The sequence below is a fragment of the Primulina tabacum genome, chromosome 7, assembly GCF_025594145.1.
Source record: "Primulina tabacum isolate GXHZ01 chromosome 7, ASM2559414v2, whole genome shotgun sequence".
Taxonomy (NCBI): Eukaryota; Viridiplantae; Streptophyta; class Magnoliopsida; order Lamiales; family Gesneriaceae; genus Primulina; species Primulina tabacum.
The window spans coordinates 3,123,505-3,139,851 of record NC_134556.1 but is presented as its reverse complement, the minus strand read 5'-3'; the positions used below and the strand labels follow the sequence as shown (position 1 = coordinate 3,139,851).

The window sequence follows — 16,347 nt, the reverse complement described above, 5'->3', positions numbered from 1 at the left end:
TTATATTTAAAATTGCGAATTTTCGGGCAAGATTTTGGGAAAAATTTCAACGCAAAAAAAGTAGAACTTTTTGATACCTTCGATTTGATATAAAATTCGAGGTTTTTAGATGAAAAATGAGTGAGTTATGACGTTTTTCTTGAGACTGCTCAAGCTGTGATTTCCAGAAAATTATGTTATTGATGCGTTCTTGAAGTTTTATTGTTGCAGGCTTCGTTGAGAATCGACGGGTGATCGTTGCTGCTTCTAGGTATGTATAGCATGTTGTTAGGTTGGTATTTGGGGTGCCGGTTAGTGTCGATAGGCACTTGAATTTGTTAGAAGTCGTAAGAAACGCTTGTTGTCAATTTCCGTGTTTATGAGATTGTATTGTGTTAAGACGGGCTTCGTTATTTTGGGACTTATATACGAGTTTAGCTCATAACTATGGTGTCCTAAGAGGGTCTCAAAGTGTTGAATCTCGATCTATCATGTGTCAATTGGGAGAATAGGCATTGTAAAAGAAATTTCTCGCAGGTGCAGAAAATTCGAAGTCACACAGACCCTTTGACGGACCCTCACACGGGTCCGTGCCTTTACTTCCTTCGAGTAGCCAAATTTGCAAGCGTACATGGACCCCCACATGGACCATGGCATGGAGTCCGTGTCTTTGATTCCTCGCAAGTGTCAACTGTCCGAGCCTACACGACCCCTTGACGGACCCTAGCACGGGATCCGTGTCCCATCTTCTTTCAGAACATTTCTTTTGCGTACTTTCACGGACCTATACACGGACACGGGGACGGGGTCCGTGTACTCACGTTTTTGGGAAAAATATTATGGTTGCTTTGGGGTTTGATGTCTTGGTTTAGTGCAAGGGTTATCAAGGTCGTGCCATGGGAAATTGTAGAATGTCCTAAGGAATGATTGAGCTTGAGAGTAAGTATGATTTCTACGTCTAAGTTATGCAAGTTAAGTATGCAATTTCATGTTAGTATGTCGCAACAACGGCCCCGGTCGAAGTCCAACGAATCCCTCAACGCCAAGTAAGTATGATGACGTGCAAAGAAAATATTTTAAGTTTTTGGAGGTATGCTAAATGTCTTGTGACCAAATTATGTTAGGATTGGAAAGCGTTAAATTATGAACGGGGACCAATCCGCCCGTTAAATTATGAACGGGTTAGATCGAGGTTGGAAAGCGTTAAATTATGAACGGGGACCAACCAGCCCGTTAAATTATGAACGGGGATCTCATGTATGTGGCAGTGGATACGTCCCTGTCAGCCCAGTACTGTGGTTTGTCTAATCAGGCATTTATTATGTTATGGGTCACTTGCTTTGAAACATGCATCTACGCAAAATAAAGTCATGTATGTTTAAGTACGTTCAGTCATGCAAGCATGTTTATGAAAGCTTTCAAGTTATGGCACGTCTATGTATGTGCGTATGTTCAAGTTACGTTATGCAAGTTCAAGTTTTAGAATGTACGCTCTATTTTAAAGTTGCATGTGTTTTATTACGTAATACTCGTTATTCCGGTTTATACGTGTTGAGTCTTTAGAATCACTAGACTTGATCGATGCAGGTGAGTATGTTGATGAGGAGACAGGAGGTGGCGACCAAGGGGCAGGCTTGGACTGAGCGGGAGGCTAAACCCGAGGACCGCCATGTTTAAGTTTTATGCAAAAGTTAAATTACTCTGATTTCATATTTTGATGGAAATACTTTGAGCAAACCTTTTGTGAGCAAATTTTATTGTAGTTATTTTGAACAACCATGTCTTATGGGGGACTTGGTTGAGATATTTTATGGCAAACTTTGAAGGTTATTTTATGTTTAAGAAAATCTTAATTTTTCCGCAAATTTTGAATGGTAAAATTACGGTACGTTACACAAGAAACCTCTTATGAAGAAAGTTTGGGTACCAAAAGCTGTTATTCATTGCAATGTCATTTATACTTCTTTAAAAACTAACATTGCAGGTGCATGGTACTTTGACAGTGGGTGCTCACACCACATGACCGGATCTAAAGAACACATCACGGATTATGTTGAAGTGAAAAGTGGGCGTGTAACCTATGGTGGTGGTGCCAAAGGAACCCTGAATGTTGACGGACTTCCTGAACTTCATAATGTTCTACACGTTGAAGGACTTAACTCAAACTTAATAAGCATAAGTAAACTTTGTGACAATGATAATGTTTGTGTAATGTCAGGTACTCGTTCAGCTGACAATCGCTATCAATTGGGAGAAGGTGATGGTTGCCTAAGTGCCAAGGTGAGTGATTTAGACCTATGACATCAAAAACTGGGACATGTGAGCTTAAAGATCTTGAAGAATCTGTGTAAGTTTGATGTTGTGAGAGGTATGCCAAATTTAAGTTCAGGTAACTCATATGTCTGTGAACCGTGTCAGAAAGGTAAACAAACCCGTGTTGCGAACCCGGTGTTGCAACACTTTGGGACAACACGGTGCCTTGAACTCTTGCATTTGGATGTAATGGGTCCGATGGAAATTGAAAGCTTGGGTTGTAAGAAATATTCGTTTGTTTGTGTTGATGATTTTTCGTATTTTACTTGGGTAAGTTTTCTTAGAGAAAAATCTGATACATTTGATGCTTTTAAGAAGTTGCATGCTAGGATAAAAAATCTGTATGATATGAGGGTGGTTAAAATAAGAACCGATCATGGTGAGGAGTTCGAAAATTCTCATTTTATTTCTTTGTACCATAAGAAAGGTATCACTCATGAATATTCATCTCCGAAGACCCCTCAAAAAATCGACATAGCTGAAAGGAAAAATCGAACCTTTCTAGAAATGGCTCGGGTCATGCTTAGTTCTAAGAATGTGTCAAAATGTTTTTGGGCCGAAGCTTTAAATACGGCATGTCACATTTCCAACCGTGTTAATTTAAGGAGTGGTTCTGCAATGACCTCATATGAGATTATCATGGGAAGAAGACCAAACCTTAAATATTTTCATATTTTTGGTTGTGTAGGTTATGTGTTGAATGATAGAGATCAAGCTAAATTTGATTCCAAAAGTGATAAATGTTTGTTTCTTGGATACTCTACTAATAACCGTGCTTATCGTGTATTTAATCTAAGAATCAGGACTACAATGTAATCAATTAACGCTGTGTTTGATGATCTTGCAGATCTGGCAGTTAAAAAACAGGAGGATGATGTAGAAGAATTGCTGGATATAAGTGAGCCACTGACCAGAAACAGTGTTGAGTCTGGTGTTGAGACCACTGAAGCAACACCAAGCACAACACCGCCTCTGAACCAAACAGAAATTGTGGATAATGATAACGATGATAATGATGATGTGGTGATCAATTGTGAAAGAAAAATTCCCAACAAGATTCAGAAGAATCATCCATCATCACAAATCATTGGTGAATTACATGATGGTGTGCAAACAAGAAACAAAGAAAAGGTGGACTACCGCAAAATGATTGGTTTAATCTGCATGAGCTCCATGTTTTCTCAGCCTATGTCAGTCAACCTAAGGGATTTGAAGATCCTCACCACGTGGACCATGTCTACAAATTGAAGAAGGCCATGTATGGACTGAAACAGGCTCCACGGGCATGGTACGGTAGGTTAGCTGACAATCTGATAAACTTGGGCTTCAAACGAGGTGAGGTTGACAAAACTCTTTTCATTCAAAAACTGAAATATGATATTTTGATCTGTCAAGTGTATGTAGATGATATTATTTTCAGTTCTTCATCTCAAATGCTTGTGAATAACTCTGTGGATTGCATGTCATCACAATTCGAAATGAGCATGGTAGGAGAACTAACTTTCTTTCTTGGATTACAAGTTAAGTAATTTCATGATGATATATTGTGACAACTCAAGTGTTATAGACATTTCTTAGAATCATGTTAAACACTCTCGAACAAAACACATAGACATAAGACGTCACTTTATTCGAGATTTGGTTGAAAAAGGCATAATTCGACTGGAATTTGTTAGGACTGAGAATCAACTGGCTGATATATTCACGAAACCTTTGGACTTTGAGAGATTTCTCAATCTTCGGAAGTCTCTCAGCATGTGCGTACAATAATCACACACACATGTTGTCATTGGTGGTGCCAACACCGGTGACAACACCATTTTTACATGTCTATTTTTAGGATGTTAGTCATACTGCATAATCATAAACATCTTATTTATTTGTGTAATGTCTGAACAGTGAAGGCAATTTCTGAAAGGTACTATCTGAGTGTTCATACTTCCAATCAAATGTTGAGGAATAAATTATGCTCAATCCAAGGCATCAAGTAGTTGAGGATATTCATGGAAATCGTGATCTTGTCTAATGTGAAAAAGTGACTTGGAAAATGTAAGCATAAGGAGAAAAACAGAAAAGAGGTAAATGAAAAAAATTGTTTAGAAGAAAATGGAAAAAGCTACCTAGAGGAGTCCATTGAAGACCGTTCTTCTAGTGTGGGAGTTACCACTTCTAAGTAAAAATAGTAATGGAAAAAGCTACCTAGGGGAATCCATTGAAGAACGTTCTTCTAGTGTGGGAGCTACCATTTCTGAATCAAAATAAAATTTTATGGAAGTTTGAATAAAACTCAGTGGTGTTGCCAACACCAAGTTCTGACACAGCACAGTTTATACACTGCGTGACATTTTGATAATTCATCATATTAGAGGCATATTTAGGACATGCATATTGATTTTTGTTTCGTGAATTCATCATGTGCAGTGACATATCAGTGTTGACCTATGACAGTTGATAAAAACCTTGATTACCTAGATTTTGAATTTATGTGTATACTTGTGTCAGTGAGTTATAATCGACGTGGGTTTTACTTGATATTCTTTTGAAATCGTCGTAACACGAGTTTGAATCAATTTTACTGTTTGATTTTGGTAATTACTCTTGCTTGTTTTCATTTACCCTTGCAATTTTTTTTACTGTCGTGATTTCTTTGTGCGTTTTTGTACGTAACTCCTGATATACCTCTATAATTTTCTCTCATATTCTACAAGTGGCTGAGTAGATGGTGTTTTTGGAAGTTGGCTTATATTCTGGCCAAAAAGGGGGAGTAGGAGAACCAAAAATGACACATAAGAAGATAAAAGGATGAATACTTATGTTCTGTCTGTAATATTGTTTTTGGGTCTCTCTTGTATCTTTTTGCGTGATTATTGAATTTTTCTTTCGTATGTCTCCTTATGTTTTCAGGTATTCTAATGATGGTGTTGACAACACTGTCAACAACACCAGTGCTCTAACATGTTTAATTCAGGGGGAGATGAACTTTGACTCAGGGAGAGACACACTCTAATGCAGGGGGAACTTAACTGATTGCGATGCTTACCAAGATTATCATTTTTGGATGTTTTGTCCAGAAAGGCAAAAAGGAAGAGATTGAAAGAAATATTTTATTCCTTTATTATTTTGTTAAATTGAAAATATCAATTTAAGATTTTGCCTTTCTAGACTAAAAGATTTTATTTGATTTATTTCTAGATTATAATATTTTGCTTGATTTATTTCTAGATGATAAGATATTGATTGATTTATCTATAAATATTATAGGATTTGTTTTTAATATGATTTTTATCTCCAAGATATTTTATCTTTGTTTGAAATTGTTTTTTAACTAATGAAAATATTGTTTCCATTTTTTGTAGGACTCTTTATGGAATATCTTTTAGGTCAAGCCATGGATATAAGTATGAATAGCCTTGCAGCCGTATAGAAGAGTTCTTAGTGAGAGAATGGGCTTTTGAGAGAAAAGAAGTTTTGAGAGAGAAAAGATTTTCGTGGGGTTGCAGGAAGAGTGTTCTTTTGTGTCTTCGTGAGCTTTCTCGTGTGTGATCTCTGCGTGGTTTTTCGTGGACTTAGTGCATAGTCCTTTTACAGAGATTACTGAAGAATATTTTTAATGTTGAAGACTTTGTGTGATTGATTCACATATACCGTGTTGCCGATTGGTGTTGCCAACACTCAAGAACAACACTGACGCAGAGTGTTGATCGAAGAGTGTCTTCGTTTGGTTTTAAGCAACACGCTTTTTGTTTTATGCATCTAGTCTTTATGTGGTTTATTTTGATGCATTTTTAATTCTTTGGAGTGTCAAAAATTTGGTTTTGTTTTCTCACTAGTATTGTTTTGGTGTAAACGATTTACATATTTTTCTAGTGAAATTTTTGCCATGAGGCATCGCACAAGTATTCGTACTTATGCATAATTTAAAACTGGTGTTTATTTATTAAAGTTATATTTGTGTGTTAATACTTAATTTCCGCTGCATGTTGTGTGCTCGTGTTAACAACACCAGAGCACAACACTAACTTCTGATACATACATTATAATGTTTGTAATTTATTTCCTGTACGTCACCATAGGTTAATTCCAAACAGCTCACAAGAGCTCTCATGTCATGTCAAATCTAAAAAGAATTTTATATTGGTCATAACAAACTAATGGATTTTATTTTTCTTTTTTAAAAATATGCAATTACGTCTATTTCTATTAATGATTTTAAAAGAATGATTTTTTTTAATAAAATTTTATGTTGTGTTTTTAATGGTATTGTTAATTGTATGTTATGATTATTAATTATTTTTATTTTTTATTTCCTTAAAAAATATTCGGTTTATTATTTTGCAAGAATATTATGATAACATCTGCGTTGTTGAAATCGTGAAGTATTTTATGTTTCAACACACGTGGGCAACACTCGCAACATACCTAATCTATCTTGCATTTGTTAGTCGCCTAACCCAAAAAAAATAGTCACGTGTTTCAAACATAAAGTTTTTCTTTCATATCGATGCCATAAAAATTAAGTACAAGAAACTATTTTAAGTTATAGTTTGGTACACATGATAGGATAAACATGTGATATATAATATAAAGATGAGTTAATGAAAAATAAGATGTATGATATTATATTTAATTTTTGATATGATTTTAATAAGAGTGATTAAATTCATATATTAGATTGTAGTGACAAAATTAACCTTATCATAATAAATTTTATAATTTCAAAGTTGTTGCTTGAGTTCATATTTTTTATCTGTTCATGCACCGACAGTGTTTGCACGATTTATTTATTTTTACCTAATTTTATATATTATATAATGTGATAATTGAGCCCTTGATTTTGTGAGTCAAATCAAATATCAATTTTTAAGGTTAATCGAGTGATACTAATAATTTTATTGAAATTTATACAAATCATTTATATAATTATCTCGAGTTCATTTATATAATTAACATATTATATAATATATAAAAATATTTATTCAATTTTAATTTCTACCCACAAGTGAAATGAGAGAACAATAGGTTTAAGATTTTTATATATTGAGGGCAATTAAGTCATTTGTGTTGTTTTTATCATTAGATTAAAATTATCACATCTCATGAAAATGATATTATCCCTATATAAAATTATTTATCACGGGCCCATGATATTATCATGGGCTCTCTAAAAAGGTACCAAACGTGGGATAAGTAGGATTATTTATCAATCCATCCATCTCTTATCCCATGTACCAAACTATACCTAAAAAGCTATTTTATGTGTGTACAATATTTACGGCTACAATCTCTAAGGGATTCCTAAATCTAATAAATATTTCCATAGCTAGCTAATTGAGATACTCACGCCAACGTGGTCTATATTTTTTTACGTATTAATTATGTTTACATAAATTGTGCCACATAATCTACTACGCTACAATCAAGCTTACGTTTATTAGCCGCCTAAATCCCGCCCACCCAAAAAAAAAAATACAAAAATAATTGTTCGTCATTTTACATTTATTTGTATGTATATGTGAAAATGTTTAGCTACAATAATCTTAATTGTCTTAATTTGAGATATGGTTGCTTCAGTCCAAAGCTCTGATTATTACATTAAAATTAAATTTGTAAAAAATCACTTGCAAAATAAGTTGAAAATAATGTGTATTCTTTTTTTCTATTTAAACCCTCCTCTGTACCATGCAATTTCCCATTAATTCCTTTATTTCTCAATCTTCTTTCTGGTAAAATCCAGTAACTTCTGCATATTTAAGGGATTGAAAATGGCACTTATAACTAATCTTGCTTTCAATTCCTACAAGATGATGCCTTCTTTTCTTGATGCTGATATCAGATCTTCTCGCAGAGTTTCCATGGCGTCGACACTTAATTCTTCTTCAGTGTATCTTCTTGATTCTAAGCTGTCTTTTTTGATCTTTTTTTTTTTTACAATATCGGTAGGTGTTACATGGGGAATAATTCTCTTGATATGGATAAAAGCATCCGCCTGGAGTTTTCTTTCCAATAACATCATCATCTTTTTATGTCTTTAATCTTAATTCTTAACCCAGTTAAAGATTGTTCTGGTTTATGAACAAATTACGTTACGCGCAATTATTCATGTGTGGGAAAAATAATACATATCTTCGTTCTTGACTTTTCATATATGATTACTTTAAATCATCCTTGTGCATGTTCTAAATATTGTCTATACTAAAAACCACAAGGATGACTTTGACGTTAATTTAAAGGCAAAAATCTAGTGTCAGAGCGGCTCTGACCCGATGTTTTCTTACTATGTTTTATGTCTTCTTGGTTGTAGGGAGGTGACAAAGCTAAAAGAACCATTCACTGCCCCGAGAAATGTACTCAACCAAGCGACTCGTTTCATGCCACCAGAAAAAGGTGAGATCATAAATGGGCTGCATGATTGGGCCGCAAACAATATCTTGGTGATGCTAAAAGACGTCGAGAAATCTTGGCAGCCGAGTGACTATTTGCCCGACTACACTTCCGAAGGATACGAAGATCAGGTCAAAGAACTGAGGGAGAGAACCAAAGAGATCCCAGATGACTTTTTCGTTGCATTGGTTGGTCACATGATTACGGAGGAAGCACTTCCAACTTATCAGACATTTGTTAGTAAATTTGATGGAGTCAGAGATGATACTGGTGTTAACCCCACGCCTTGGGCTGCTTGGTTCCGAGGGTGGACTGCAGAAGAGAACCGTCACGGCGATCTTCTCAATCGATATCTTTATCTTTCAGGACGTGTTGATATGAAACAAATCGAGAAAACCATACAATACTTGATCGGTTCTGGGATGGTAATATTTATTTACATGTAATTAAGTAGTAATAAACTTATTCTGCTGCAAGTTATTTGAGTTTTTAACCTCGTCATTCTGTACTTTAAAACTAAAAGGATGTACGCACGGAGAACAACACATATCATGGAATTATCTACGTTTCATTTCAAGAAAGGGCAACCTTCTTATCTCATGGAAACACTGCTAGGCTTGCCAAAAAATATGGGGATACAAAACTGGCTCAGATTTGTGGGGTTATTGCCGCAGATGAGAAACGCCATGAAACTGCCTACACAAGAATTGTCGAGAAGGTTTTTGAGATCGATCCCGATGACATGGTTAGGTCTTTCGCTGACATGATGAAGAAGAAAATCGTAATGCCAGCCCATATGATGTATGACGGTGTGGATAAAAATCTTTTCAGAAACTTCTCAGCCGTCGCACAACGGATTGGAGTTTACACTGCCAGGGACTATACAGACATTATGGAATACTTAGTGGACAGATGGGGTGTGGAGAAGTTGACGGGCCTCTCAGACGAGGGGCGTAAAGCACAGGAATATTTGTGTGGGTTAGTTCCAAGATTCAGGAAGTTAGAAGAGAGGGCACAAGCACAGGCAAATCAAGCATCGGCCAGTGTTCCCTTTAGTTGGATATTTGGTAGAAATATTTGAATATCATACATATTGATGCTATTTATGAAGTATTGACTAATAATAATAATAATCATAAAAGAAATGTCCCCGCGGATATATAAGCATATATTGAGAATACCTGTTCATAGGCTTATACAGAATGATATTCATGTACCTAAATAATTCATGTACTATATTATGCAAATACATGTACTATCTCAATTAATATACTTTATTTAATGTTACAATATTTGGTGTATTTATTCAACAATCCCCTCGAACTTTCAAAAGACGTTGTTCTTAGCAACTGAAATCGATCATTCTTAAGACCAGGTTTTAATTTTCGAAAGCGATAAAAGAGGATGAATAATGATAAACACGAGTACACACAAGGTTTATAGTGATTAATTCACTCTGAAAACAAAGATAATTTTTACAAGAACCTTTTTCCTCTCAAACTATTTTCTTTTCACTTATCTATATGTATGTGAATTATGACTTAATGACAGCTACCCATAATTTAAAAAAAATTAGGCAACAATGATATATGTCAAATACCTAAAATATCTTTATATAAATAATAAATTCCATCCATATATTAACAATAAATTAATGCAATAAAGTAAATAAAGCAATAAAAGAAAGTAAGAATATGTTATGAATGTTGAAGAAAGAATTCGTACCCCTCTCACGTTTTTAATACCAAGATTCAAGTATGTGGGCTTATGTTTTAAAATAATTGTTATATAAATTGTTCCTATTTTTGAAAGTTTCATTCGAACATGAGTTATTCGTTTCGTGTGTGTTAAAAATACTCTATGTTTTGAGCATTGTTAGGATTAAACTGGATATAAGAAGGAATTCCGAAACATGATATGTTATGGGTTCTTAAACGGTGAGATTGTAACAGTTATATGGTCTCGTCCTTTTAGAAGATTAAAATCAAGGACTATAAGTAAACTATGGAAACAGATAAATTTCAATGCTATATGAGTATGAGATATTATGACAAATTATGGTATGAGATATGTTATGAAATTATATATATGTTGTTATGTTTTTTGAACGACCCCAATTTACTGAGTGACGATCATATCACTTACTCCTTGCTCTCTCTCCCAAGTTAAATCTGAAGATTGGGTTGCAGAGGAAGAAAATTACCAGTTTTGGGGCTAGTGATAAATTAAGGAGGGAGTTTTATTTTAAGTTGTAAAATGCTTACGCGGAATTGTTACCGGTTTTAAGATTTTAAGTTGTAGACAATGTTATTTTATGATTTTTATGGAATAAACTGGTTTTGGTTTATATTGTTCTACAAAAGTAGTTGTTTGATTGATTATGTGATTGTTGAACAACACCGATATCTACTAATCTCGGTCTCGGAGCTTGACGTTAATTGGTATCAGAGTCATCAAGTTCATAATCTAACTTGAGAATTTGATATATAAAATTTGATAAAACGCCTAGTTATTCCTATCCAACCATGCTGAGTCTTCGTTTTTTTTGGTAAACTCTCTTTGGACTACAACCTTACACAGGGAGCTTGAAATCTGACTGTTCTGTTGTCTTTTCAATCTAAGATGGGAAAGTAGGATTTTTAAAAAAATGTCGACTCAAGACATTGTTGGATCTCGGTTTTCTACACGCCCAAACGCAGCGGAAGTCATAAAAATTTTTATTTATTTTGACAATCAAAATATGTTTTGATTTGGGCGCTCGTATGATTTTAACAAAAACATTCATCGGATGTTGAAATTTTATACCTTTGGTGAACGATTCACACGGCTCCAACTATTCCGGGGTTAGCGGAGATAACTCTTGATGAATTCCCTACGAACTTTCTTTGAGTCTTCTTCTATTAAGTCCACGACCAGAAGATTTGTTTCTCTTTCAAATAGCACTAGAATATTTGAAAGAAGTTTTTACGTTGACATCAAAAATTTGAGAGAGGACTCAAATTTCTTTCTCTTGAAAAGTGGCCAAAAATTTTGAGGATTTTGAGAGCAATTCTCGTGAATCACCATGGAATGAGTGGAGGCTAGTTTTCAAAATTGTGAATGAATTAATTAAATTAAACTCTAAGCCTAATACACATATATATAAGCTTAGGGCCCATTAATTAAAACAAACACTTAATGGGCTTAATAAATTAATTACTCTAGTCCAACTAGTTTAATTAATTAATTAATCTTTTAAAGTTCAATTAAGAACCTTAATAATTTGTATATTGGTCTTGTACTCGTACAAGCCCATAATATATACACCCATTACATTTAATTTAAATATATTATAAATTTAACATTTGAATTTAATATTTAAATTATAAATTCAACTCTTTGAATTTATCACCTCCAAAATTTAATATTTAATAAACTCAACTTTTGAGCTTAATAAGTTAAATACATTATAAATTCAACATTTGAATTTATTATTTAAATTATAAATTCAACTCCTTGAATTTTATCACCTCCAAAATTTAATATTTAATAAACCCAACTTTTGAATTTAATAAATTAAATTATCAAATTTTATAAATTCAACTATTTGAATTTATTCTCTCCAAATTTCATACATTCAACTTCTTGAATTTACTATATCATAAATTCAACTCCTTAAATTTGTTTTCTCAACGGGAACAAACGATCCAATGCTTGTGTGACCCTCAATGGTTCAGGCATACAGCTAGCCGTGGGTTCAAAACTCTTTGTGATTCAGGACATAATCCTTTATTCGGGCTTACCCTAGTTAGCCCCATTCTTTTCATCAACACCTTGATCAAGAATGTCAGAACTCATTTCTGATTGCACCCATCGGATCATGGTAAGAGCGTCTAGTAGCATCGCCCCATGATCCCCTAGGTATCACTTATAGTGCCTGCAAGAACCAGTCGATTATGATTAACGTACAGTACGGTCCCTTCATCTCAAATATCCCGATCGAATCTGCAACCATTGGTTCATCGAGTGTTGCATATTAATTGGATAACCATGTGATAACTATAATAGTGGCATCGCGTGTACTATTGAAGAACTCCTTCTCCAACGTACATCTCATACTCTGGCCAGAGATTCCATGCACTATTATTACATCAGGATCACATAGGATATCCACACCCGTAGGTGAGCGGTGAATCCCCGACTACAATTCACTGGCTCCTATATGTGTCACAACTGTACCCAACCTCGCCAACTGATGACTCTCCTGGAGCCCGTAAACGAGTCAAAGCACAGCCCTAGCATATTGAGCCTCAGTGTTGTCCGGGGTCGTAAGGACTAATGGTGTACAATCATAACCACGGACTTATCCCCTCGATGAATGATAACCACTTGGAAAGTCCGAGGGAGGGTTGTTCGGTATAATCATCATATGACTACCAATCTGCATGTTTGGACATCTCTATGTCCTTACCAAGAAACGCAGTACACAACATCACAGATGCTAGTCTCGAGCTCAAGCCGCCTTTATCCCTGTTTTAGGCGGCTGAATCGACTAGGAACGAATTTAGAATATGCAGTGTTTACAAATGAGTTTCAACATCGAATTACGATTCATTTGTATTAAAGCATAATCAAGGACTTTATCTATGCTGTTTGCATGGGTATACAGATAAAGTATAACAATACCATAAAAAGTTAAATTATATTAAAATAAAGATTGTTTATTTCACTTGAGTCAATAAATTTCCTAGCTAACCGTTGGCTTGCAGGGCATCTACTCTAAGAATCTCCCACTTGCCCTAGAGCCAACTACTCTTAATCCCATTGCTTCGCGATGCTTTTCAAACAATGGTCCTGGCAAGGGCTTTGTAAGTGGATCTGCAACATTATCTGCAGAGAGGACTCTTTCAACTAATATGTCTCCTCTTCCCACTATCTCTCGTATGATGTGGAACTTCCTCAGTACATGTTTGGATCGCTGATGAGACCTTGGTTCCTTTGCTTGCGCAATGGCACCAGTGTTGTCCCAGTACAACGGGACTGAATCAACTCCATTAGGAATAACGCACAACTCTTGGACAAAATTCCTCATCCAAACTACCTCTTTGGCTGCATCAGATGCAGCAATGTATTCAGCTTCAGTGGTGGAATCCGCAACGTTGTCTTACTTGGAACTTTTCTAAGAGACAACCGCACCATTAAGTATGAATACAAAGCCAGAGGTCGATTTCGAATCATCTACGTCACATTGGAAGCTAGAATCAGTGTAGCATTCCAATTTCAATTCTCCACCCCCATAGACCATGAACAAGTTCTTAGTCCATCTCAAGTACTTAAGAATATCTTTCACGGCCTTCCAATCCATTGGACCAGGGTTCGCCTGATATATGACTTGTAACATTTAGAGCGTAAGCAACATCAGGACGTGTCTATATCATACCATACATGATACTACCAATTTCTGACGCATATGGAATTCGTGTCATCATCTCTATCTCTTCATCAGTTTTGGGACACATTGTCTTAGATAGATGTAATACCATGACACATTGGTAAATATCCTCTCTTGGACTCTTCCATAGAGAATCGTTTTATAATGGTATCGATATAGGTGGCTTGGGTGAGTCCGAGCATCCTATTTGATCTATCTCTATAGATTTGTATTCCCAATACGTAGGATCTTTCACCCATGTCTTTCATGGAGAATTTACTGGCTAACCATAATTTAGTTGAATGCAATAATCCTACATCATTCCCAATGAGCAGGATATCATCAACATAAAGTACTAGGAATGTCACTGCACTCCCACTAACTTTCTTGTACACACACGGTTCCTCAGGATTCTTAGCAAAACCAAACTCTTTGATAGTGCTATCAAATCTGAGGTTCCAACTCCTTGATGCCTGCTTGAGACCATATGTTGATTTCTGAAGTTTGCATACATTATGCTCACTTCCCACTGATGTGTATCCATCAGGTTGAGACATATAAATTTCTTCTTTAATGTCTCCATTGAGGAATGCAGTCCTTACATCCATTTGCCATATCTCATAGTCATACCATGCTGCTATGGCTAGTAGTATTCTAATGGACTTAAACATAGCAAAAGGTGAAAAAGTTTTCTCATAGTCAACTCCTTGCCTTTGAGTATAATCTTTTGTAACCAGCCTTGCTTTGAAGGTCACTACCTTCCCATTCGCCCCAAGCTTTCTTTTGTAGATCCATTTGCACCCTATGAGAATGATTCCCTCAGGTTGATCCACCAATGTTCAGACTTGGTTTGAATACATAGAGTCCATTTTTGACTGCATGGCTTCAAGCCATTTGGTTGAATCAGTATCAGATATTGCTTCTTTAAAATTCATTGAATCACATCCAACACAAGACTCATCATGGCCTTGTTCATGAAGAAGCGTATATCTTGCAGGCGGTCTAATAACCCTATCAGACCTTCTAGGAGCTTGTACTTCAACTACTGGTTCTTGGGAAATGGGTTCAACTTTTATAGTTGAGGGAGTATCTTGAATTTCTTCAAGTTCTATCATCTTGCCTTTTCTATCTAATAGAAATTCCTTTTCCAAAAAGGCGGCATTTCTTGAAACAAACACTTTTGCTTCATTGGGATGATAGAAATAATATCCAACAGAATTCTTTGGATATCCTACAAAGTAGCACAAAGTGGATCTGCTAACCAATTTGTCTCCCACTGTCTGCTTCACGTAAGCAGAACATCCTCATATTTTCTCGTAATAATATTTGGGAGTTTTTTCCATCCATATCTCATATGGTGTTTTATCAACTACTTTAGTATGGACATTATTCAACAACATTGCCGCAGTTTCAAGCGCAAAGCCCCAAAACGATGTAGGCGATTCAGTAAATCCATCATAGATCGGACCATGTCCAACAAGGTTTGATTACGACGTTCAGAAACACCATTCAATTGTGGCGTTGCTTGTGGAGTCCACTGTGAGAGAATCTCATTCTCTTTTAGATAACCCAAAAATTCAGCACTTAAGTATTCTCCACCTCGATCAGATCGAAGTGCCTTAATACTCCTTTATAGCTGTTTTCCTACTTCAGATCTGAATTCTTTGAATCTTTCAAATGCTTCAGATTTGTGTTTCATAAACATACCTATACCTCGAATGGTCATCAGTAAAGGTAATGAAGTAGGATTGCCCATATTCTGTGCTAACACTTAGCGGGCCACAAATGTCTGTGTGGATCAAATCCAGTAGACCATGCGCACGTTCCACGTTTCTATCGAATAGAGTCTTAGTCGTTTTTCCTTTCAGACAGGACTCACAAGCAGGTAGAGAATTTATGTCTGACAAGTCAAACATGCCTTCTCCCACTAGTTTGTGCATCCTTCTTTGGAAATGTGACCTAGTCTAGCGTGCCATATTTGTGTGGGATTTGGATCATTTAACTTTCTTTTGTTTGTTGTTGAAATCATGTTTACTTGGACATTCACTTATCATTTCCAGAACATTTCTGGCACATATAATTTCTTATGTCCGGACTTCTTGCAGTGAAATAAATATATTCTAACTTATCGGGCTTTGTAGGCCTTTTAAGTGTCTTTCAGAGTTTGCCTCTTATTGGGATTGTTTTTCTTGTGAGGGGCAGAACATTTCTTTCCCTTACCTTGTGGGCCATTTTCGTCTGACGAAATGCCCATAAGAAAAACA

At 35.6% G+C, this 16,347-nt stretch overlaps 1 protein-coding gene across 1 annotated transcript; it reads left to right on the top strand.

Moving 5' to 3' along the window:
• The first annotated feature begins 7,958 nt into the window (after window positions 1–7,958).
• On the top strand, window positions 7,959–9,961 carry LOC142551071 (stearoyl-[acyl-carrier-protein] 9-desaturase, chloroplastic-like). Its single transcript, XM_075660113.1, has 3 exons — window positions 7,959–8,173; window positions 8,594–9,098; window positions 9,197–9,961. The coding sequence occupies exons 1-3, from the start codon at window positions 8,055–8,057 to the stop codon at window positions 9,752–9,754; spliced, it is 1,182 nt and encodes a 393-aa protein (XP_075516228.1). The 5' UTR covers window positions 7,959–8,054; the 3' UTR covers window positions 9,755–9,961.
• The last annotated feature ends 6,386 nt before the right edge of the window (window positions 9,962–16,347 follow it).

Coding starts and splice junctions, on each gene's coding strand:
- LOC142551071 (XM_075660113.1), top strand. CDS start 8,055: ATGGCACTTATAACTAATCTTGCTTTCAATTCCTACAAGATGATGCCT. Junction 8,174..8,593: donor ACACTTAATTCTTCTTCAGT/GTATCTTCTTGA, acceptor TCTTGGTTGTAG/GGAGGTGACAAAGCTAAAAG. Junction 9,099..9,196: donor ACTTGATCGGTTCTGGGATG/GTAATATTTATT, acceptor TAAAACTAAAAG/GATGTACGCACGGAGAACAA.